This window comes from Anser anser (genome assembly GCF_964211835.1).
Source record: "Anser anser genome assembly, chromosome: 1".
NCBI classification, from domain to species: Eukaryota; Metazoa; Chordata; class Aves; order Anseriformes; family Anatidae; genus Anser; species Anser anser.
Genome location: NC_139720.1, coordinates 88,864,491 through 88,890,381, shown reverse-complemented (window position 1 = coordinate 88,890,381; position 25,891 = coordinate 88,864,491). Strand labels below are relative to the sequence as shown.

At 36.4% G+C, this 25,891-nt stretch overlaps 1 protein-coding gene across 1 annotated transcript in view; it reads left to right on the top strand.

Moving 5' to 3' along the window:
- Positions 1 to 1,926: 1,926 nt before the first annotated feature.
- Positions 1,927 to 25,891, top strand: part of EPHA6 (EPH receptor A6) — a 575,874-nt gene continuing 551,909 nt past the window's right edge. The window contains exon 1 of the mRNA XM_083820701.1: positions 1,927 to 1,960. Within this exon, the coding sequence (XP_083676827.1) occupies positions 1,942 to 1,960 (19 nt within the window). The 5' untranslated portion in view covers positions 1,927 to 1,941. The remainder of the gene's footprint in view (positions 1,961 to 25,891) is intronic.

Sequence of the window (25,891 nt, the reverse complement as noted above, 5' to 3'; positions counted from 1 at the left end):
ACAGTTTTTCATAGACTTAACTGATGCCGATTTCTTCCCTTCCTCACACCACCCCACCCCCCCACCCCCATTTCTTTGCCATATCCAAGCTTCTCTTTCCTCCCTGTTACTTGAAGTGTACTTAGAGAGATGTGGTGATGTTTCTCCCTGGTCAGCGAAATGTCCCCTAGCCTCCCCTACACTTTCGTCTGATTACTATTTTAAATGATTCAAGGACTAAAGTCAAAGGCGATATGGTTTGACATGCTGTTTTCAGCCAAATACAGTTAGCAAAGCATTACCAAGGATGTATTTCAAGCTTTTAATAGTAGCTTTTCATAAAAATAAAAGAGGACTTCTCTTGTCCCTACCATTTTTTATTCAAAACAAAACAAAAAAGAAACAAGTACACAAAACAAACAAACAAACAAAAAGTAGTTTATTCTAACCCATGTCACAACTGGAAGAAAAGTCACGGTACTTAAAAAATAAGAGTTTGGCCTTTGTTTGATTTATCGTATTAGAAACTTTAGGATTGTTTTTCCATTCTTCTAATCCTATATATGAAGGGTAGAAATGGATTTCTTGAGCTGGATGACACCACAGGATTACCTAATCATGCCATCACTTGGATGCAGGAAATTAAAAGCAAAACAAGAAATAGATGACTCACGGGAAGTGCAAAAGTGGCAGTGTCTCTGACAAAGAAATCCAGTGCCACAAGAAATCTGATGGCCTGCAGATATTTACCCCTTCTTTAGAGATCATTTCAAAGTAAGCCTGAGAAAGGTCCTTGGATGAAACAGCTTTATTTTGCCTTTGCAGTCCCCCTGAGTGCCTCTTATGACCAGGAGGATCTCAAGGAGGCTTCAAGCATTCTGAGAAGAGAAGAAAATGAAGTAAGGGCGGTCAGGAACAAAGAATGTGGAGAGAGCAAAGACAAGGACAGAAGCAACTTTTGGAGAATTTGAAGATGGAAGAAGGTTCTCAGGGTAACTGGAGTTGTAGAAAGACGTGGTATTTTTTGTGCAGTGGAAGCAACTGGGTTTCAAAAGATGTCAAGGTGCAACTAAAAAGAGGGAACATGGACACAAAGAGGAATTTTAAAGAAGAGTGGATTCATCAAACTGCCACATAAACATCACTCATAAACTATAAGATGAAATTTAGGCTTTGATCAGCTACTACAGTCATTAAGATACATAACTTCTGGCAGTTGCATTTTTACTGAATTATTTCATTGCAATGTGTTGTCAGGACATCCCAAAACATGCCTGCTTTCCCAAATCTAGCAAGCCTATTTAGGGCTATATGTTTCAAACACTATAATCTCAGACTTCTCTGACATTACTACTGTCACTTAGCTACCTGCAGTTTTCAGTTTCTAAAATTGCTACTTTTTATAGATAAACCATTACAGCAACTCAGAAAGTTTAGGTTTTTTTATTAGACCAGAGAAGGATTTTCTTTCCTAATAATTATTTCATTTTATGGATAGGTCAAGTAGCAAGTCCAGTTTTTATGTTTCTTAGCCATATGACCAAAAAAAAAAAACCAAACTTGCTTGTAGTGGAACAGGTTTTGAGATGGACTGAACAGATCAGCAGAGACATTCCAGTCATCTTTGCCTTATAGACATCTCAAGTGACACCCTATCAGACAAGATGCCAACAGAGCAGGCTTGGAGCGGAGCATAATTTGATGTTCCTGGTTGACTCAGCTCTCACGACGAGGGGTTCCAAACTCAGAAACCTACTCAACAATATTATAGGGATATACTGAAGCCTATACCACACCTACCTAAGAAAGGCAAAACTTCACAATTTTTCTGAACATTTCTGAAGTTTTTTCCTGAGGATCTGGATTCCAGTTCTGGGGAGTTCCGGCTGGACTCAAGAGTCTGTAGTTGAATCACTGAAAACAAAACAAAGTGGGCCAGTGCAAAGAGAGGGGATTTTTTCTATGCCAGTCTCCAAACACGGTAACTGGTTCACTAAGTTTCTCACTTTAGTTGTGGGTTATTTTATTTATTTTACTTTTTCCAATTGTTTCAAAACTTGTCTATTATTTCACAGCTGCTGGGAAACTTGTGGCTTCTAGCTTCCTTTCCCTGAGTAAAGCACTCCAAAATAATGCTCCCTGAATTTTGTCAGTCTCTTTTCCGCTAAGTTTCAAGGGCCTGTTATAAGAAGTGCCAATTAGAGACAGGAGCCTTTTTTTGGCAAGGGTTGCTAGAGTCACTTTGGCATGTTGCATACCAGTAGGGATATAGCTCCTGGAGTGGTCCTCCCAGAACTTGACAGCTGTTTATGTTCTATACTTCTGCACAAAATGTTTCTGATTTCATTATTACAGGCACTAGCTATCCCACAGAATTTTATTCCCCAGCAGAACCATATGAACAAAACTTTGCCTAAAGAAAAATTTGCAAAAACGACTCTTTGGTGCAAATATGGTCATGCCATACTTTGTATTTAGAAGTTGCTGAAGTGTGAATGATTTTTGCTCCTTGAAGAATTCCACACATGGAGTTACTGCTTGACAGAGCCTGATGCAACAGCGTCTGTTCTCTAGCGAGCATCTCTTAGAGATCCAATGACAGTTCTCTCATCAGTGATTTGTCTCAAAAGAAACAAGAAACTAAAATCTTGACATCTTCTAAGATTTTATGCCAACATGAAAAGTGGGATAGAATTCTCCATTTATAAGAATATGCATTTATTTGCTTGAGAGGAGTTATTTTGAAAGAGGCTATGTATTGCTATATTAAAAGGCACAAACGGAATGGACTGGAAGAGAGTAGTGACTGTGAAGTCTTAAGGAGCAACAAAGATCCTTCCCTGCTGATGAGGTTTGGAGTAGTGATAATAAAAGTGAAGGACATGTTCATCCAAAGCTTATTGTAGAAAGGTGGTGTTGTGGCTTTCCTTTTGCATATTTATTTAGTTATCATTGGTGATATGCAAAACCACGCTAATTCTAGTCCTTCACTTTTTATAAGCCAGACTGCCAATCAAGTTAAAATGCATGGAAAGTTTGTGATGAAGAATTAATATTTTTTAAAGCATTATGTAATCATTTCTACAGAACCTTTATCAGCCAGAATAGTATTTTATCTACCTGTTAAAGAGTATATAAATCAGTAGTTTCAATATACTGCAGAAATGTGGTAAAAGTATGTAAGATATTTCCATTCTCCAAAATAATCTATTGGCAACCAGGCAAATAAATGTTAGAAAGATAAGTGCTCAAGCACTTAAAGTGTCCAGAACAAGAGAAGTTAAGGCAAAATCTACAATATTAGACAGAAAATATTATCTTGCCAATGCTTTTACATAGAACTTTAATTGGCTGCATAGTGAGTGCAAATTACCATTTGTGATTTGTTACCACTAGTACAGTGTTTCATTACAGTAATATAGTTTTTGGAAAAATAGGTAACAGATCTGCTTCATTTTCTATATTCTAGTGCAGAAGCTCTCTGACAAATGGTAATTGCTGTATCAGAAAGGTCTAGCTAATTTTCAGTGTTCCACAATCATGCTGCTATGCCACAACAGAGAAATTGGTAAGTCAATTGCTTTACAATATTGAACCAAAAATAAACAGACGAAGATATCATTCTGATCTTTCACTGACAGGGGAAGGAGAAGTGAGGTGGAAAGGCTGTTTTAATCTTTTAACATTGGTTGATGCTAGAAGAGACACTTATCTCCTTTTCTTCTTTAATATGTGGCTTCAGGGGAAAATGTTAGGAAGAACCAGTCCAGAGAAATTGCTGTAAAAATAGATGAAGTATAGACCTCTGTATGTTGAGAGATTGTCTTGACTGTATTTTCCCAGCCTCATGCTGACTGCTCTTTCAATCCAGCCTCCTCTTTTCCTGTTTGTCATTCACAGTGTTTTCACTGTTCACTTGGACCTCCTCTTGTCTTTTTCCTTAGTCATGTCACATTCTCCCTTTTCCTCTACAGTGTTTCACTCCACTTTTATAATATCCTCCCCTAACCAGAGCTGGCTGAGGAAAGCATATAAAATATGTTTACTCTGTCTCATGGACAACTGGAAACGTCCTGTATTCCAAAAAGTTTACCTCTCAAAACTTGCTTAAAACCCCAGGATCAGGATGCTAGGTTCTTCATAACTCTTTAGCAAGTTAACAGTCTGCTCAACACCCTAACTCACACTTTGTATCAGCAGTAGCAGCTTAGCAAGGGATTCAGAACACATCAGCTAGAGACTGTAGTATATAATACACAACTTGTAGCTTCAGACAATTATAAACTTTGCCGCAAAGGGAGCCTAGTATTTCTACACAGATTACATTACCACAAGACACAAACTTGCAACAAATATGTCCCAAAATATTGGTTTGCAGGATAAGAGAAAGACTCTTACAGAACGTATCTCTACACATGCATGACATCAGTTGCTTTGATATAGTATACCATTGTACTTGTCTAACCTACAGAAAACAGCAATAATAATGTTATGACATTTAAATGTAGAATATTATTTTCTCGTAGCATGATCAGATTCTAAATTGAATGGTATCAAAGAAAACAACCAATCCAAAAACAAAACCTCTCTTCTTCTAACAGATGGGGGAAAAAAAAAAAAAAAAAAAAGTGCTTTTTTGCTCACTTTGCCAAAAGCATATTAAAACATCCCTATTCACCTCCATTTTCCTGGACCTTGCTATCACCTCATCTCCCTCTGTTCATCATCAGACATCATTAAGCTCTCTTGAATTCTAAAGGTTAATTAGAACATAATTGTTCTTTACAGTGACTGATACAAACACTCTGGAGATTCAGAGGCTTTTTCCAGTAAATATGTATGCTTTTGCTTTTGAAGTTATGAAGTAAGGAATACATGAAATGAAATACACAATATCTTTTTATTCATCTGGAGAATCAGGGAAGAAGTGGAACCAGTAAAACAAGCAAACAAATCAAAAACCTGATGCATATCATGACTTTAAAAGATTTGCTTACCATGAGGAAATAAAACCTCCCCACGCCACTCCAGACTCATCCATCTCCTTTTCTTCTTTCTCCCCAATCAAGAAAACAAGAAAGATGTTCCAACATCTCCAAGATTAAAAGTTTTTCCCTTTTAAGTGATTAATAAATAAATAGAACACAACCATTACCATTTAGGATCTGTTCTGAAAGCACTGACTTGGGTATTGATAAGCAGTTACTATGGCAGGATTAAATCAAATCTAAGCAGCAACTACATAAATAAAGCAATGGGGTGTCTTGAGAAATGGGTTTAAATGAATTGACGTGAGTGATAAAACAACTCTTCTGATTCATATTTTTAATATAATTTGCGAAATACATGCAGACTGTCAGACTACAGTCACAACAGATGAGCAATTTATGAAATTTGTAACTAGGATTAGCTGTGGATTTCAACTTTGTTTCTCACACAGCTATATTCAGTTTTAGTCTTAAAGTGGATTTACCACTCTGCTTATCAGTCAGATACAGAAAAGTTCAGGTAAGTCACACCAGAAACAGAAAAACATCCTGTTACACATACATCCTAAGGTTCCCAGATTTTCTGTTTTGTTCTCAGGCTTTAGGTCTACTTTCCTACCACAGCAGGTCATAGTAGATCACGGTAGATGAGCATTACAAATACTTACAAAAAAAAAAAAAAAAAGATTGTGTTATTGTCAGCATGCATTTTGCACATTTGGAAAATCTGAATTAGCTTAGATTCATGTGTGCCAATTTTGTGGAGTGAGTTTTCCATTAGAGGTTCAAAATCTATGGAAATTTGATTTTAGATAAACAGTATTTCCAAATATTAATGTGCTGAACTACAGATGGTAACATGCATCCAGTTGGACATTAGCCCTAAATACCGTCAATTTAACCAAACATTTTGGAAAAGAACATCTCAAGCTCCAAAAGCCTGTACAATACAAGAGGAAAGATAATCCATAAAAAATATCTTGAAAACTATTATCCCTGGTGGTCTTTTTCTTTCTAATGAAAAGAAAATTTTGGTTCCCCCAAACCAGTTTTGTTTTTCTAAATTATTAAGGGGTGTTGCCTGTTTTTGTAATTCTTGAGCTCTATTAGGAGATAAAGTTCAAATAGTCAGGATATGCATACAAGCAGTGAACATTTAAATTCAAGTTTCTAGCAGAAACTAGGTCAATTCTGTGTGCCCACAGTGCTTTCTGAAAGGTGTTCAAATGTCTCACTAATGCAAAAAAAAAAAAAAAAAGATGTAGAAAAATGTAGATGAAAGCAATGCACTTGAAAGAAAAAAATCACTAAGATACAGGAAAGAAAAAAAAATCAGAAGATATTGTTCTCGTTCCCTTTTGAAAAGCCTTGATCAGTCGTACAATCGTTTTCTCATTCACTTCTCAAATAGGAACACCTTTTGAGCAGCTATTTCACACCATATATTTAAAAATCTGATAAAAGTAATGTTGCATTTATTGAGAAAGCTTCTCCTAAACTCTAAAGCTGTTTTCAAAATAAGCATAAAGATTGCTTCCACAAAAGTTCGATGCAAGTGTTCCACGTTGCATTGCCAAATCTAGCATATTCTTTGATTAAGTCAATAAACAAGTAATCTTGTTGGCATAACACTCTCAAGAATCTTGATAAACACTTCAGTTGGGTATCTATTAAAACTTCTGACTGCTTACAATTATTTTCTATTATGGTAACGTGTCAAGCATCAAAAAATTATTGCTTATTTGTTTCCCATGTCAGCCTGCCTAGACATGCAATTTTCATTTTCTGTTTTCTACTTTTAAACATGAAAAGATAAAGTAAGAGTGGTAGAGAAATTTAACGCTAATTGCTAGTGAAAACAGCATCATCATTTAAAATCACACCATGCCATTAGACTTTGTTATGATAAACTACTGGGTTCATTTAGTTTGTATATCACTTAGACCTTTCACATTAGATGAAGAAATGACAAAGGTAGAGTTCATGCAATCAGCTAGTAATACATGGAAAATAACTAGTTACCAGCTACTCTACCATAATTAATAGAAAGGTGGAATACAGATTTCTTCTTGAGCAAAATGAGATTATACTCCTGGGGATATGTTTAATCTCACTAGGACAAGGTGGTGCAATTACAGCAATCAAGAGTAAAATTATTGGAAAACCCAAAAGGTACTTAGAGACAAGTATGGACATGCACAATTTAAATAAGACTGAATCCCTTCCATCACTATTAGTATGTTTTATAAGCTATTCTTACATGAATTTAGAAATTCACAGCTTTCTTATCGGAGCTGAATAGGGACTTCACAAAGAAAAGAAATGAAAACTAAGTGTGAATCTCTTTTTAGATACTAGCTGTATTCAGACTTCCTTCAAGTCATCACACTTTACCTATAAGAAAGAGCACATGACTGAATTTCTGGAGGCCAGTGACATACTATGCAATAAGAACTCAGAAAGCAATGAGTTTGGAAAGGTTGTTAAAAATGGTCTTATATAATCACCTGATAAGAGATAGTTATTCCAAATTTACAACTAAATAAAATAATAACTCCTATCAACATTTTGCTCTACCATTTAATTCGGAGCAATTGAATAAGTGCAAAAAATTATTATTTGTTATAGTTTATAATGTTTCATAAAGGTGTCTATGCAAATAATCAGATTTTTCAGAAATGTTAATAAGCATGTAAAGATGCTTTACTGTAGCTTTCTAATTACAAGAAACTGTTTGCAACATTTTCTTTACTATTACACTTTCTTTCAAGGCCAGGCTGGATGGGGCTTTGAGCAACCTGGTCTAGTGGGCAGTGTCCCTGCCCATGACAGGGGGTTGGAACTGGGTGGTCTTTAAGGTCCCTTCCAACTCAAACTATTCTATGATTCTGTGATAGACAGATGTCCCTGTCACTGCAAGAGGGAATATACACTCTGTCAATTAAGTCCACCCAAAAGGAAGCTAGCCTAAGACCAGAAGAATAATATTAGCAGCCCACCTATAACTGATATAGAAGACCTCTGAAGGTCCTCTCTGAAGACCCATGGATCAAAATAGAAGGACATTCTGTAAGTGTCAACACAGTGACTTCAGTTAACTATTTTACTGTTTTTAGCATAAGCTCATACAAGTCTACTATAGGATCTCTGAATAGTAACTGCCTATAAAACCTTGATAAAATCCTCATCAGATGCTGAGAACTACTAACAATTTTATAAAAACAAGCTTCCAGTCTTGAAAAGAAAAAAAAAAAAAAAAGGGTAGGTAGACCAGAGAATTACCATGTTCCAGTGAGAATTAACAGCGAAGGTGAACTTCACATGACAATCTTTCGGGTGAAACCAGAGCTCTCTGCCACAAGGGTTGGGGCTTGAGGGCACCAGCTGGCCCTACTGGTACTGCTCAGGCTTCCTCACCAGGCCTGATCCTGACCCAGCCTGGTCTCAAGGGTACCCAATGCCCATGGCTGCCCCTGTCCTGCTCTGCACCCTGGCTACCCAGCCCTGTTCTGCCACCCCAACACTGAGAGGCCCCCACTGCCCCTAGAACCCCTCACTACACCCCAATACGCAGATAATATCAAGCCCTTTTTCTCCTGCCTTCCCCTCTTCTCTTATCCACAAGTACAATGAGCATTTGAGATACAGTGTAAGCTTACCCTCGCTTGATTTCTTGTTGCTAAAAGGACGGCTCTTTCAGGTCCTTTAATCAGTATAATCAAGAGTATAGTTATTACTTTCTAAGCACGTATTGCAGTTCCAATTGTTAGAATAACAAATGAAAAAAGGGAACAGTAAACCCCTCTGCTAGTTGTTTTCAGTATTCATTCATTTCACCGCAGTATTTTTAGCTTGCTGCTTACTATTATTCACTTATTCCAGAGCCAAGACTTGTCAAAGCTTTCAGGAACTGTGGGTGAAAAATTACTTTCAAGACCTTCAGCTGGGAAAAATGACAAGTCTGGCTTTGCCTTTCTTTTGCAAAACACCTCCCAGGACAAGCACAATGCATTAGTAACAATTCAAGTAAAACTGTTCTGCACCATGCAGTAGCTTGTTTTATTATTATATGAAACATCATTGTCTGTAGCCTTCAGAAAGACCTCAAAATGCAGCTCACTACAATAGTCTTACTCACAATGTATCCATTCTCTTTTTTCATTTACATTTGAAAGTGTGGCTCCTCGGCTTCACTACAGAACAGTATTCACAAGATTAAGTATTTCTGCCCATTGAAAGTATACCTTAGAAAAACTGAAAACTTTGGTCCTAATTTAAGAGAACTTAATTTCTCCAACATACCCTGTTATCTACCTTTATAAACTCTGTTCCAACAGCACTGATTAGTTAACTTTTTAATCTAGATTTTCTTTACCAAGTCATTATAAAACAAGTCATTCAGTACTAGAGGATACATCATGTTGGAAAAAAAAACATTTAGGTTTTGGAATAAGTCTAGCTGTACAACAACTGGCAAGTTAAAAAGAATGACAAAGCCGTTATGTTTAAAGACAAAAGAATGATGTATGGAAGTTGACTAAATCAATAACTAATTGTAAAGTATTCATCCAATCCTAGAGTTAATCCAATAACTGAAATTTGCTGCTGGTCACCTGAGTCCTATTTAGCAGGGTCAGCTCATAATTCAGGTGACTTTTGTACTTCTCATTGATTCTGGATGGCAGCAGATTGGGGGTTCAGATAAGATTGTTCATTTTTCAACAATGATTCAGGCTCAACAAGCAATTACACTAGATGAAATACTTTTTTATTTAATGTTTTAAAACTTGTGGGAAAAAAAATCTCTTAAAAAAAAAAATCATATCCTAATATCAAGTCTCTGTGCAGATAAAAATTGCTAGTTTTATTTTCCTCTTCATGCTCACAAAATTCATTTTAACTGTATTACAGTAGCATCTGTTGATGCATTCCTATTACAATATGTGCAAATATTGCCATACAATCCCCATATTTTTCAGGGCATAGCATAATTTTCAGGCCCATGGAAAGCTGGAGAAGAAGGAGATGCAAATAAAAACAGAACAAATCTTTAGAAATTAGAGATGTTTCAGTTACAGAAGAAAAAAAATAATATTTATTCTTTCACCATGAATACAATATTCCTGTAAACTAGAGCAGTAAGCTTCTAAGCTTTTCTACATCAGTTATGAATCTTCCAAAGAGACTCCAGTTATAATGATTAAGATGAATGCCAAAAAGCAGTAGGTGTAGTAGAAGTTCTTGATTCTTGATTTATATAACTAATAATACGACTAATATAAACATACTGTTTCAAAAACTCTGAAAGCAGCTCCACAAAACAGAATCATCTTTGTATGCCCATCTGTACCCTAACCTGTATCACCAAGTTTAAACCTATTTTCAGACCTATAGAAGCTTATGACATTGGTGTAGTTTTTGCAGGTGAAGGGTAACTAAACAAATGATACAAAAGTTGAAAGGTTCTGATTTAGAAGCAAAAATAAGTCCTCTGTCACCCTGACCAGATGATTAGCAAATTCTGTTTAATCACTTAACTACTTAAATTTTCCCAGGAATTTGTAGCCAGCTTTAAGAGTAGGTAAACTGAGTTACCTGTTAAAATAAATAAATAAATAAATAAATAAATAAATCAGATTTTCCATGTATGTTAAAAATATGTGAAGATAAGATGATTGAATCTTGTTTTACAAAACCATTTTCACAAAGTTTTCTTTGCAAATTCAGCAATTATTTTTTCAGTTATGTACAGTTGCTTAAATTAAAGTTTGCCAGTCCCAGTTGTCCCATGTAAGTCAAGAACACCTGCATTAAAGTTTTTGTCAATGTTCTTTCATTTCTGGGACAAGAAACAAGGGATGTAAAAGATTGGACATTTATCAGTTTCTCTGTATTATCTGGCAGTATGCTGTAAAATACAGACCATTTATTCACTATCTTCTCTCTCTCTCTTATTTTTTTGGCAACTTTGCTGTCAGCCCTCTCCATCCAAAATATCTTGGACCCTCCTGCCATCTTCTTTTCTAATTCTAACACAGATGAGAGCGGATATTTTCCTTTTTTTTTAATGGTAGAAATTTATTTAATTTCTGCAGTTAATTGCTGCAGAGGCCTTCCTCTAAGTCCATTTTTTTACCCCAGCTGGCCCATTTTGTGAATGTTCCTGAAATAACAATATCATATGATGAACTCCAATGATTAGAAATTAACTTACTTATTTGCCTAAGTGGGTCCTCACAGAGAACTCATTGTAGAGAACTCCAAGAACTCTTGTAGCTCTGTCTTGTCTGAACCAACATCTCTAAAAACAAAGGGAAAATCTATACCCAGTCCTAAAGAAGATCATCTTCCTACATTAACATAGAAAGCAGATTTTGAAACCTATTCCTATTTCATGACCAGAAGCTGTTGAATGGGGGTGGGGAGTGGAGAAGTAGATATTTAATTCTCATGTGAGCAGAACATAAATAGCATTCCTACTTCTGGTGAATATCAGTAAGCAGTTCTAATACAATTTCTATTCACACTGGCTGGGAGGTGCCCTTTGACTCCTGCCTAACACAGAGTATAGGACTTCTACTGGCAAAATTGCACTCTGACAGGTAAATTGCAGAGAACAGTTTGGAATTATGTTGATATAAATGGAGATACAAACAAAAGATCAGCAAGGCTTACCATATTGCAGGCTTGCTGCCAAACCTCTGAGCTCTGCAAATATGAGGGGTTTGAGGCATTAGCGTAGCAAGTACAAATGTTCCTCACCCTCCAAATAGTTTGCAGAAAGTGTTGCATCTATGAAATCAAAATTTATGTTTAAATATGCCATGTTCTACGAACACAAGATTTTTATTAAATTACACTGTGAGCAAAGGAAACTGAGTTATTACCCTAGAATTGCTTGCTTCAGGACCTCTAGGCCAAATTCTGTCATACTAATGATTGCTAATAGTAAGTGACATTATAGCTATGTCTGTATAAACAACTTTACTTACTCCAAACCCCCAAAAGATGCCTCATAATGGCTTGGGCCCATGACTGAATTCTCTCTCTTAAAACTTAATTCCAGTGCTTAGAAATTAACACCCTCTGGGCTATCCCAGCTTTGAAAATATCCAGGTCTCAAAACCTGAGTTAGGCCATGCTTTTTACATGAAAAATCAATCACATAACTTATGCACTGACCTTCTGTTTCTCCAAAACAGCTATTTAAAATGCTTGCAGTCATCACCTTCATCAGTCTGTACTTGGGACAAAGTCATGGCACTTTCACAGAGTATCACTGCATCAAGTAAATAGCTGTTTTAAATAGTGCTTCAGAGCAACATTTTTTCCAAAGGAATGTTATTTTCGAGTAAGTTGTACATATATGGTCTCTTATACTTTCAAAAACTTTTGAAAAAAACAGTAAAAGGCTTACAGCAATTTACTCCAGAGAGAGAAGAAATATAGGAAAGTGATTTTTAATCTAGAAAATCCCCTGCCATCTGTGCTTGTTTGATGAAACAGAAGATGCAAGGCTTGGATGCAAATCTGTAGAACTCGATTTCGTGCTAAGGCAAGTTCTCTAGCTCAGCTGCCTAAAGATTTTTCTGCGCAAGCAGAATGCCATATCTTTAAAATTAATAGGAAACTTTAGCATGAGACACTTTGTAGTTGAGCAAAGGCAGTATAATACAAACTTTTGTTTCAGTATTGTGTCTTTTAAGAAAACTCATGCAATTGTCCAATTTCTACATGAGCCAAGATTCATTTATTTACTGTCCACACTGACTGAGTAACATTACTAAACAAAACCCCTCCAGCTACATATACCATCTGCACACCTCACAAATATGGCCTAAACTTTATAATGATTTCCAAGATTAGACTTTGGATGCCATTTAATACCATGGTAATGCTTGCCATGTGTTAAAACTCTGTACAGGATTTATATGTTTGTTTATTTCAAAGCCAACATTCTTAGTTTAAATATTTTTTAATGGTCAGACCTTCAAACACAGCCTGCACTCTGATTCTATCTAGGGATTCTTTAGCATGAAATTATAACCTCGGTGAAATGCACGTGACTTTGTGTTTGAAAATATAGTATAGCAAACGTATAGTATAGAAAAACAGGTTGCTACATCCATGCCATACTCTTAATAGTCACGTATGGAAAACTTTTAAGATGTAGCTTATCTTTTTAAGACAAAGAGATCTTTTTAAGACCTAAAAACAGGCCATGGGAAGAAAGAAAAAAAAAGAGAGAGGGAGATGTTTTTAACGACATATGTTTCCAGCCATGAATCTTATATGATCCCTGTGACAAATGAGAAACACTATGCCATCTATATAATTCCTTTTAAAAATACAAGATGTTATTCACGTTATTTTTTGCCACTGTGATTCAGATTCTTGGAATTACTACACAGCATTTTGACACTTTTTATTGCAAATCTTTGTCAGAGTCCAATACTCACTGACCGGATTCTTTTAGATACTGGAGAGTGTAATGTTTAATATCAAATTTACTTATTGGAAGATATGTGATGTTGCACAGAATTCTGATTTAGATGAGTGATACAGCAATGTACTGAAATCACTATACAAACACAATATAGCAATTGCAAATACATTTGGATCACTGTACAATCTGCATGTGTTCATTGTCATGACACTGTGCATCCACAGTCACTGGGGAGGAATACATGGGTTGAAGACAGCTCAAGCCCGTTGCTCACTTCAAAATTATTTTGATATTTCTTTAGTTTTTATACTCTGTGTTGGGCTGAGCCATGTATTCACTTCCCCCAGGGTTGGTCTGGCAAACTCAGGCAGACTTTCCTACTCTTTTAATGAACCCAGGGGAAACATTTACACCACCAGTTGATCCACTCAACTGTTGATAGCTGTTTATCTAAAACAAAGCCCACCCGCCATTCCCCTTTTTGTAGAGGTAAAGTCAGCTTCATTCAGCAGCTATGGTCAGTCATACCCTGCATCATTCTCTCATTGCCCTTGACCATCTTCACTGAACCTTCTTTCATTGTAGGGGTTTATTCAGTGAGTTATATTCTACCACCAGGCCTTTAGTAGATCACAATTCTAAAGATATGATATGGAAAAATCTCCTTTACTTAGTTTTCAAGTAATATATCTGCATATAGAGAGTCTCCATTCTGATTTACCTGCAAGTTTGTGTCAGAGCACATAGAATATACCAAATCACAGCTACTGCATTAACTATTTTTTATAGCTCAAAGGAATTACTTTTAAAAATGTAACTTGCAGGCTGCATTCCACTTTCCTTGCTATATGGTGTCCATCCAGGCCTTTCTATTACCTTTCATTTCTAAAAGTAAAAACAAAATCTCAAAACAGATAATTATATATAACACCCACAAATTTTGAGGAAATGTAGATGGTCAAATAAGGAAAAGTACTGCAGTCACTAAGCCTGTGAATCGCTGAATATCAAATGACACTAATTCAATGCTTGGACCCATTCTTTTACCAGCCTTTATACATTTTCTTTGCAGTTCTGTTTATGTTGCTGGTGGATTTGGCCAAATGTGTTGTATTTCAAAACAAAATGTAAGCTAAACAGTATTGCAGATATAGGCAATTTTCACCACATCTTCTTCATTAGCACAGTAACAGTCTGAGAAATACAGCTTAATCTGAAAGCTCTTCTAAATTTCCTGTGACCTTTGAATCTTCTCCTGCTTCGCAGTCTATTAGCTCAGCATCAAAATTGTTCCCATAATACAGACATACTGCTGCCATTGACTATTGAGAAACACTGTTGTTATTGCAGTGAGGAAAATAATAATCAAATATTAAAGGAAAAAAAAGATATTTTACACAAAAATAAAAGCTATTTGATTGAGGTGCTAGATAGAAGAAAAGATAATGATGTGTTTACATGCTGCTGTGTTAATATTCATAGTTAAATTAACATTTTACATACCTTGAGAAGTGATGAAATTGAGATAGCATGTGACTAAACTCGGGTTAAATGCTTCATTTAACAGCTTTATTCAACTACTTTGAGACCCATCTAAGAATAAAACAAATTGTAAGCAGTTTATTACAATTAAGTAGGTAAAGGGTTAATACATAGTTCAACTAAAGTCTTTAGACTATTAAAACAGTGCATCTATGAAGCCTAAATTCAAGATTATGTATAGTCAGATAACCTTGTAATAGCAATATTCTGATTGGTGAAACAATAAGCAATTATTATTAATACAGCATAACACAGTGCTACTTTGATGGATACCATATGGTTACAAGAAATAATCAGCTCATCTTTTGAAAAATCACAGTAGAATTTGAAGTAACAACCAGAAGTCATGCTGTCAAGCTAATGGGATGTTTTAGATGTAAATCTGTAACCCTTTTTTAAAGACGGAGCACAAAGCCAAAGATGGTGAAGCTTAGAGTTATTTTTGTACTTTGGCACCTGTGAAGTAGCAGCTTTTGAAAGGAATTAAATACATCGCACATCACAGCAAAGTTTTTTCCTTGTTCTAAACAAAATAAATTCCTCTAATTATTTCTCTATATCAGTGTGTTGTTCATATTGCTGATTCACAGCTTCTTTAATTTCAAATGTTTTCGGCATTTTGCCTTGGATTTGTTTTAGATCTGTATCATTTATCTTTGCAATGTGGTAATCCTTCCCTTGGCAAAAGATGTGACACTTATTGTGAGATACTAAGTAGCCAAGCAGTTGTTTCCTTAATGACAGTGGGAAAATATGTTTTGGATAAAGAAGCTTTTAAAGAAAATAGAGTAAGTGTCAAGGTTTTAAGATGTATATTCCAGTTCACAGAAGGGTGTTATTGATATTGTACCATTTGTTTTCCAGGAACACAAAGTAGTCCAGAGAAGTTGTTTATTTTATCAGAATGCAATAATGAATGCTTGTGGGGATTTAATCTAGTGGACAACAGCAAATCCAGTGGCTGACAAGGACACTAAACAGAAAGGATAGGGAGGGAAGAGTCTTGAAATAACATTAAACTTTTAAAATAAAGGTCAGTGGGACAGCTTAACTAGGACCGTCATAGATGATTATCTGTTACTGAGACTCTGAATTCAAGGCTGACTGCAATTTCTGAGAATATTCTGTCCTGAACAAGAACCTTGCTGCATGGAAAACCCATGGGTCTTGTTGCCCATGAACAACTGGGTGAAATTCTACAGCCCTTCAAACTGGGCTTTCATCAAAGAAAAACTGATTGGAATTAGCAACAATATTGCAAGGGAATTTTACGGAGGTGTCTCGAGTCTGTATAGTGATAAATTAACACATTTTTTTGCCCTGAAACACTAGAAATTTGAGGTTGTAATAACTGCAGAATTATTCCATATTTGCTTGGTGCACTTAAGAACTAATATGCTATTTTAAATCCCTCAAAATAACATTTTTGCCCTCATCTATCAGCATGCATTTAAAAAGCAAAGTATTCCATGAATTCTGTTTATGTTGCAGGCATGCATAAACAATGAAACCAATAAACAAAACAATGATAGATTAGGATAGAATTATTAGGGTTAATAACTTCAAATGTAATCTCAGACATATCTCTGCTTGAACTGATTTTATTCTTAGTTAAACACATTTTTGATAGGGTTCTGGCCTAGATCTGCGCATAAGTCAGATGGCTGCTAGCAAATAAATCATAATTGTCAGCACAAGATAAGCGCACATAAGGCTACCACTCCCAGGAGCCACAGAGAAAGGAAAAATAGCAGAGAAATTCCTAGGAGGGGTGAAAGGGGGAAGATGATCTTGAAGTAACATTTTTTGTAGACTTTGTAGACTTGAATTTTGCAATTTGCTTATTACTGAATTTCCCAATGTATAGTGAGGCAGACATACAGTATAGTCATTCAGAACCCCGTTGGGGATAATTAACTTTCTATGGATCCTCTTAAATAAGCCCTTTTTGGGACACCAGTCACATAGATAAAAAAATATATTCCTAATGCTTTGCATGAGAATGGGATTTGGAGACAGGAATAAGCATACCAACACAGAAATGTCAGGCTAAATATCAGACTTTGAAAGCTACCGAGCCTGTGTAACTCCGGATGTACCACTGCAAGTAAAAGAGCTGCTAATCAGTCAGTTTAAGAAACAAAGACTGTGTAATGTGTCATGTGTAGTTAAATAAGGCAGCTGATTTTTAAGACCTACCAAAGGGAGGGTCCTCTGTAACACAGGGAGGAGGACACTTGCTGAAGGAAAGATCTTGAGCTTGTCTGCGGCCTTCACCTAAAAGCAGTGAGAGAAATAAGGGCCTTTACAGCAATTATGTCTTGAGTATTCATCCATAATTTATAATTATGTGTAATAAAACCAACTGGCAATAGTTTAATGAATAATTTGTAAATTACTATGCCTTTATTAACAACAAATCACCATTACATAAGTAAATTTATTTTTTACGCATCTTCCTCTTCCTTGCTCCTTTCCTGTGGTATCCAGGGATACCGCAAGGACATGAACACTGAGGGGCAAGTGGGGTGGGCAGTGAGTGCCTGGGGACAGCCTCCCCCAGAGCTCCCCCTCATCCCATCACCCCAGGACACCGTCTCAGCCCCTGAAGCTGTCAGCCCCTACCCAGCAAGGCCGCAGCAGGGATGGGCTCCAGCTCCCACAGCCCTGCCTGCCACAGCCTATGTCTGAGTTCGGTCTTGGGGCTGCCCCCCCACCCAGCCCTGCCTGGTCAACCCAGGGAGCCCCTGGCAGCCGCTGTCACCCTCATCTTGGCTTGCTGACCATGCCCTGCCTTGCTGCTGGTGCTGGAGAGAGGACAGCCTCAGGCTGAGGGGACACCAAAGCAGGAGTCCCTCGTCTGTGGGAGTTGCTGCAAATGGTCACCAGCTCCGCAGTCTAGCTGAGCCTGAGATAGAGGCATACAGAGCGGGAGGAGGTCCAAGCTCACTCATGCCCAGATAGTGAAAAAGAGACCATTTAGTCTCTGGGTTTTATTCTAAAATAATTACGCTCCCTTCCCAGTGACTGAAATTTTGGTAAGAATTCAATATTCTGGCTATAAGCTTTGCAGACAAGCTGTGGTGCTGGTCTGCACCTCACACATCCACCTGTCAAGCATTAGGGACCCAAAAACCGGTGTTCTCCTTCCCTCAGAGCAAATGCTTGCCTAAACAGACATTGTGCGTTGATGATTTCAAAATAATTGGTGCATGTACTCATTCTAATCACAAGGGGGGCAGTTTACTTAACTTCTTAATTAATTTTGTGAGTGGAGCGAGGCTGTGTCAGTGAAGGCCTGTGAGGCGCCTTGCCACTGCTTCTACCCTGGCTCTCGCTGTGATGCCTGAGTACAGACACTGAAAGGGCCCCCACGAAACAGAGTGATCCAGCCTTGTATCTAGCTCCAAGATGAAGAAACAGAACTATGATTAGTTCCCAAATTAATTTGCACTCATAGATTAAGTGTCAGGATTGAAAAATGGCACTTAAATCACGTCACAGTCGTAGTTTCTTCAGCACTGTTTAGTCACGGCGAGTATATTCAAGCAATTGTGCTTCAGCACAGAGACTAAATGACTTTTTTTCTCATGGGAACCATAAAGCTATGGAAAAAACTATAAAATATGAGGTAAAGTTCTGAAACACCAGTTGTGGAAAGGTTTTTGACATTTAAGCACCTCCATGGCTTCTAGGTATAATTAACGTTAAACAGAATACACTTTTTCTTGTGAAACAGGTCTGTAAGACAGAAGAATGTTGCACATTGCATAAACAGGGAGGATGAAGTTTTTCATGTTTTATTGTCTTATAATAGTTAAAAGAGAGGAAATGTGGCTGCCCTGTCTCTTGAGGCACAGGCTGGGAGAAGATAGCCAGGCACTTTACCTTCCTTCCATAAGAAGTTCATGTCTATTAGTATATGACATCTAACAATTCCAATCTTTTAAAATCATAGAATATGCTCACAAATCCTTCATTTAAACTAGTTACAGTCGTTATTTTTCTGCACAATCCCTGTTGATGGCATCTGGAACTATGGCAAAATTGGCACTACATAATATTTCCCAGTTTTTCCCTTTCATTTGGTACAGAGAACTCTGCGGTTAGTGGACACTTATAACACTGTCTGGTAAAAATTGCAAGAATTTTGGGGAGCTATATGCTTCCTGTCCAGCACTGTGCTGTTAAGGTATACACCTACTAGGGCATGCAAATTCCTGCTTTGTGTACTGGGAGACATTGCATCCTTTTTCCCTGTCACTAGGGCCTGATCACTGAAGTGAATAATGTTTCAAGGTGGTAAAAGAATACAGTACAACACAAACTTTTTTTTTTTCCCTGTGCTCTTTCATGGGAACAAGTAGTCAATGTAAATAAATTCTCCTTATTGACTTCTCACAACAAGACTGCTCATTTCAATGCTTGGATTCTCCTTTAAAAAACCTCTCCTTTAAAAATTATGGAAAACAGATTCTCCACACAATAGTCCTGAAGAATGTGGAAGCAAAGGATAATAGGATAATAAAGACCGTAATTGAGTTGGTAAGGGTAGTGTTACTAAAGAAAAGTACAGAACAAGTTTCACATGTTTCTGGGGCAGTCACACTATTGTTGGAGAGCTATACTGAGATGCCTGATGAAGTCTTTCAAACTTCAGATTAGTGGAAATCTCTACAAACGTTTTTCAATGCTTCTTGCTTGTAATCTGGTCATTTAAAACTCATACCTTCATATCATTTAGTTGTAAGCATATACTGAAAGCAAATGCATCAATGTCACAGGAAACAAGCTCAATGTATTCAATAGATGTACTTGTTGAGATCAACAGTGTTGAAAACAACATAAGAACTAACAGGAGTGAATAAATAAAGCTTTGTTGTAGTTATTTTCTAATTCTACTTAAACTTTCTTAGCTGTATCTGACAAGAGATACACTATATCTTCAGATATGGCAATATCTTAAGGATCAAGAATCTTCTATGGCTCTGTAATCAAGTTCAACATTTCTATTTCTATATTGTTGGCAAATAGTGCATTAAATCACTGTAGGGTATCTAAAGAAGTTTCTGAAAATGTAAAAATGCTTTCAATAGAGCAACATATATAGGCTGAAAATGATGTAATGCTCAATAATCTGTTTCCAGCAACTTTGAGGAAAAAACACATTAACACCTGGACAAATTACAGCCATTATATCTTCCTCTCAGTGTTACAGCATCATCCCAATCATAAGATCTGGTTTTGGTTCAATAAGAGAGTTGTTGAAAATCATACTTTTTCTGTTCCCCTCAGAAAGGCATTCATTTCCACTTGTAAAGGAGTCAAAAAACCTATATACTTTAAAAAAAATAATGCTGTCCTTAAAATGGTAAAAAGCAAACCTACAGTAAAGCTTGGCTGCAGTAAACACGTCAGTGAAGTGTAGGAATCTGTCTTTCTTTGATATTACTGTGATAGCTATAGACATAAAATATGACATATAGACTTAAAATATGACAGTCTGGATTAGCTGACATAAGCTTTACAGAACAAGTTCTCTTCCTGGTGCTTCTTCTTGTACTCTAGATGTCCATTATAGACATTATGTGCTCCTGTCAGTAGATTTTAACCACATTAAACACACCAGACCTTATCCCAGGCCCTCTGACTATTTCCCTGAAGAACTACAGAGTTTCCAGCCTCACCTCTGAAAATGAGTGCCTTTTTATTTCCTCTACACTCCTTAGTTCCTCAGGATGTGCTCTCCAGATGACTTCTCTTCTGCAGTCCTACTAGACCTTTAACCTTCTGTATCTCAGCAGGCTTAACTTGTTGCCAGTTTACCTCTTGCCCTGCTATAAGGAGATTTAAATCCAGATATGGGATACTAACATTGTTTGAAAGGATAGACTGTAACTTGACAAATGTTGCCTATCAGTTCTGACAGCAGTTAATTGGAGAAAACAAGCCCTTAGATTCAATCCTAATTGTGAACTATTTCAGCATTGCTACCATAGAAGTCAAGGGGAATCAAAAGCTTGGAAATGATGTGTGAGCTTAACCTGCAGGCACATGTCAAGCCTTCTTTGGTTTCAGAGCTCTCAGATAGTGTGTCAGTTTGAGAACATTTTACATGACTTGGTGTAGGTAGGTGTTATCAGACATTGCCTTTTCCGTTTTCCTTTTTGCAGTTTCACCAGAATAGGCTATCTTGGCTGTCAAGACAATCTAGAATACTTTGCCTGGCAAAAAATAAACAGGCAGAACCCCATTGAAAAAATATATATATATATGTCAGTTTGTGAAAGTAACTAAACAACAAAAGATTTATCTTCCAACTGCAACTCAATTTAAGTGAAACAATATTTATTTAAATGAAGTTATTGAAAAAGAGTACTGGCATAAACAAATGCTGAAATAAACCAGTTTTGTGACCTCAATAAAAGAAAAAAATAAAATAAAATAAAATAAAAGGAAAACACACACACACATACACAAGCTCTCCCAGCTGAAACTCCAGTGAACTATTGGAGTTTAATACATATTCTAGTAAAAACATTAAAATTTATCTTATAGTCATTAAAAGTTGACACTCTAGAAATGATCTGATCTTTCTACTGCTATTTTGTGGATAGAAACCTTGCAGAGAGCATCTGATGTTCTTGCAGATTGTCAGGGCTTTGGATTTACTGTTCAGGAAAGCATATGCTCCAAACCTTATGGTAGGCCTAAAAGCTTGGAGTCTTAGATCAGGGGTTAATCTGGAGCTGTTGTGGACTTTGTCAAACCTTCACTTTTTTTTTTCTTTTTTCTTTTTTTTTTCTTTAGCTTCACCTCTTGAGTCACTAATTTAGGAACATTTTACTGTTCTGTAGTGCAAGATGCAACCATGCTTAATGTTATGCCAAAGGGTTTTGCCAAAGCATTTTCAAAAGCGTATGTGTTATTGGTGGTGGTGCTCTTCACTTCATTTTGTCTGGGTCCAAATCTGCTCCTGAGGAGATTATGATGTTCTATTTCAGTCCTTTAGAGGCTTTCAGGGAGATCAGTTTTGAGCTTGCTGAGATGCTGACTCAGTTTCCAGTCTGTAGTGCCTGAAGTACTCAAAGCAACTCCAGCGAACAGCTTTCCTGACTAAATTTCCACACACTTGACTTCAATTAAACGCTTATGCTTTATGATGGAAAGAAAAGCAAACGTACCAAATCAACATGAATTCTGCCACATTCAGCAAAATTTCTTTCTTAAAAAAAATAATAAATAAAATAAAATTGGAAGATAGGCTGTGGAACAAAGACATATACATACTAGATGGTTTTTAAATAAAAATAAATAAATGAAAGAAATAAAAAAGGACTACTCAATATCAGTTAAAACTCTCAAATGACCATTTTATCTATTACTTAAATATCTGCTGGATTAAAAAAGAAGTGAGCATTGTTATTATGGTAACCAAAAAGCTCTTGCTCACAGAAGAAAAATGGAGAACAACTTTCATTATGCAATATGTTTTGCATGAAGACAGACCATTTTTAGGGATTTTTTTCCCTCTGCATGCTTTTTGCCAGTAATTGCCCTTCCTATATGGCACAGACAAAAAGTCATAGCTCTTTAGAAGGCATTTTGTGTAATAAATGTTACTTGTTTTGCTTTTCTTTATTCCATTTAATTAATGCTAATTCTGTTTTCCTTCTCTTTTCTGTTGGTCTAATGCCTCTCAATGCCTATCTAAAAATGTTTTTTAAACACTAAAACTCAAAACATAAGTTAAGTTCTATGATGATACATTTACATCTGTAGGAAGCAAACAGAAGGAAGCTCCTTCTTTAAAAGCATTTTGGCAGTGTAAGAGCTGAAACTTCCATCCAAATGAAATTGAGATTCTCTAAAGGTTTTGTGTTTTCAAATAGAATAAAATCTTATGGCTTTTCTAGTCAGTCTTTTCAGAGGAATATATTATCCTTTGGAGTGGCATAACTAGAGTTTTTGAAGAAAAGATAAAGAAGCTCAAATGGTGATAAATATTTTTTAAAGTTCTGCATAAATAAAATGCATTCCATCAATTTGTTGGTATACTTGCAGGCATGTATATATTGCTTCATCTACTCTGAATTAAAACAAAACAATTTCTTAGTCCATGTTTCAAAGACTAGACACATTTGTCCTGAAACGTTTGTGCAAATGTGTGCCCATCTCTGTCTTACTGAAGTTGAATATTAATTATTCAATGAGGTTCATTTATATTAGGTTTAAGTAAATGAACAAGTCGTACATTTGGCTAAAAATAAAACATATTTATTGTAAAGTAAAACAGCTCTATTTCAGGACAAGCGTGTGGCTTGAGCTTGAACCTGTAACAAATTTTGTTGTACCACCCACTAAAATGGAGAGACTTTCTCATTCCCCGACACAGGGGCAGGCAGAGGTTTGGTATATTTTGTTCAGGGCATGAGATTTTGTAAAGTCTCTTTTGTAGATATACTTGATTGATATTTATTTTAGAAAAAACAAACAAACAAAAACTTTCTACTTTTCTTATGGCAGAGGTAGGAAGCACAAGGAATTTGTATTGCAGTACAGGTCTGACATAACCAAGCTACAAGCTCACCTTGAAAGACACACACTATAAAAATAAAACTAAGCGCTTTCTAGGAAATCTTTCTCTTCTTTGTTATGGAATTAAAGGTACTGCAAAACTTCACACTCCGTTCTGGTTTTTATCCACTTCGTTGATTTGTTTCCTACATTTGGCTGAATTTTTCCTTGAATTCCAGAAGCTTTATTTTCTGTAACATTCTTGCACTCATTTCTGTCTTTGATTTTATTACCTGAAAGCCTAAAACCTCAATCAGACTGAAAGTTTCAGTGGCCTTGGAACATAGTGTGTATCTTTGTGACCAGGAACATTGTGTCAGTGTTGTAACACAGAAGAAGAAATGAGACACAGTTGGTCCTACAGGCTACAGAGACAGCGTGATTCTCTTACAGCGTCTCTGTAGGCAGGCACTGCGAAGAGGAGCTGATCAAGCAGCAAGTACTAAGCCACTGTCTTGGTGGAAAATTTGTCCACCTAAATTTCGTATCCTCCTCGCCTACCCTGAAGGTAAACAGATTTATTAAAGTGAACTTACGTGGTTCTGTAGAAACTGAGTATTCTTCTGCATTTCAAAGGTCTGCGGATGGGACAGGTGATGTCGTTTGTGGACAGCCTAAAGATAATATTAAAACAGAAGGCTGAGGAACTGGCATTAGTTCCTTAAAAACATTGAATATGCTCAGTTGCATAAAGAAACTCAGTAATCAATAACTTTCAGTGTGCAATTTATAATGTCTAACATTAGTGGAGACTGGAGACTGTTGAAAATGTCACCAATTATCTATATAAAGGCTAAATCCTCCAGGGATGAAATCAGACAACAAGTAAGTTTAGAACAGTGTACAGTGCTTACAAATTCTGGTCATATTTTCCTATAACATCAGTGATGCATGAGTGGATTTCAAAATTATGTAGTTCAAGGAATAAAAACAGAATATGGAAAAATAATTAAAATATATCTCTTCAGCTAAGTTTGTAAGATGGTTAATAGTACCTATTCAGATAAACCATAAATGCTTATCATGTAACTTGCTGATGTTTTTATTATGCTTGTACTTTCAGTCTGATCTAAAGGATCACAGTATGGGATTGAAATTTTGTGTGTGCATGTGTCATATTCTCAATTTACAAATGAGTTACTCCCTGAACTGTTCTGTATCTCCTGAGTAAGAAATGGGGCAGATGTCAACCTTGAACAAAGCTTAAAATGTGCAGAGCTCATAGTAAAACAGGGTCTCAGTTCTTACAGTTAAAAGATATAAGGAATCGTAATCCATATTTTATACAGAGGGAAAAATATGCCATAGTTGAGAGAATTGTTGAAAGTCATATTAAAAAATTTATATTGAAATGAGGCGCACAAGTCAAATCTGCTTCCAGCCCAGTTTTTTAGTCATTTACTCTTTCTTGGTTTTAATCTTAAGAACAGCTTGTCTAGCTAACAAGGCTGAAGAAATTGCTTTATACATTTTAATAACATCATTTAGAAAAACGCTGCTTTAATAAAATGCCTTTCTACTAGACCTGCACTCTGACATGAGAGAAATGTGTAGATCAGGTAACATGAGAAATGTTTTCGACTGCAAGGGGTAGATTCAATGTGGTGTTGTATTTGATAGAATACCAATCAAATCCAGAGCCTGAGATATTGCAAGAAGTGCATACCTCCTGGCATGTAACACTATACCCTAGACTTAGGCTTAGATGGCATGCTAAAAATAGCCAGTTCTTCCACACTTCAATCATTTTTCCAGAAGGCTTCTTGCTACAGCAAGTAACAATTTTATTTATTACAATATGGTCTCGTGTTTGATATATTAAATTATCTGATTTTTTAAAGGCAAGAAAGAAATCAGAGAATCTCTTCCTTCTGGCTTGATATTCCAGTATTGAGATGAAAATTTTGTAAAGCAACCCCAGGGAATAAACAGCATCAGGGCCTGGCCAAAGTGTTTCTCTTTCGCAGTGCAGTTCTTCGTAGTGGGGCAGCAGCTGGTTGTAGGAAGGGGTGAAAACACAGAAGGAGAAATGTGTTGGACAGCACAGGTGCCATTAGCAGCATAAACATCAAGAAAAACTTTCGACATAGGTGGTGGGAAAGGAGGTGAGAGACAGTATGGGAGAGAAAATAACCAGTACTTGTTTGATAAAGATTGGGAAGTTCAGTGGGTCTTGTGATGTGATAGAAGGGACTGTAATTGAGAACCTCTTATCATGGAAAGAGTTCAGGGGACCTCTTTCTCCTGGGAAGTTAAGGTAATGCTACAAAATATATGTGGATATCTACGGTAAGATATAGTGTCAAACAATGGTAAGCACATTTCTGTATCTATTTATCTGATACTTCTTTTTTAAGAG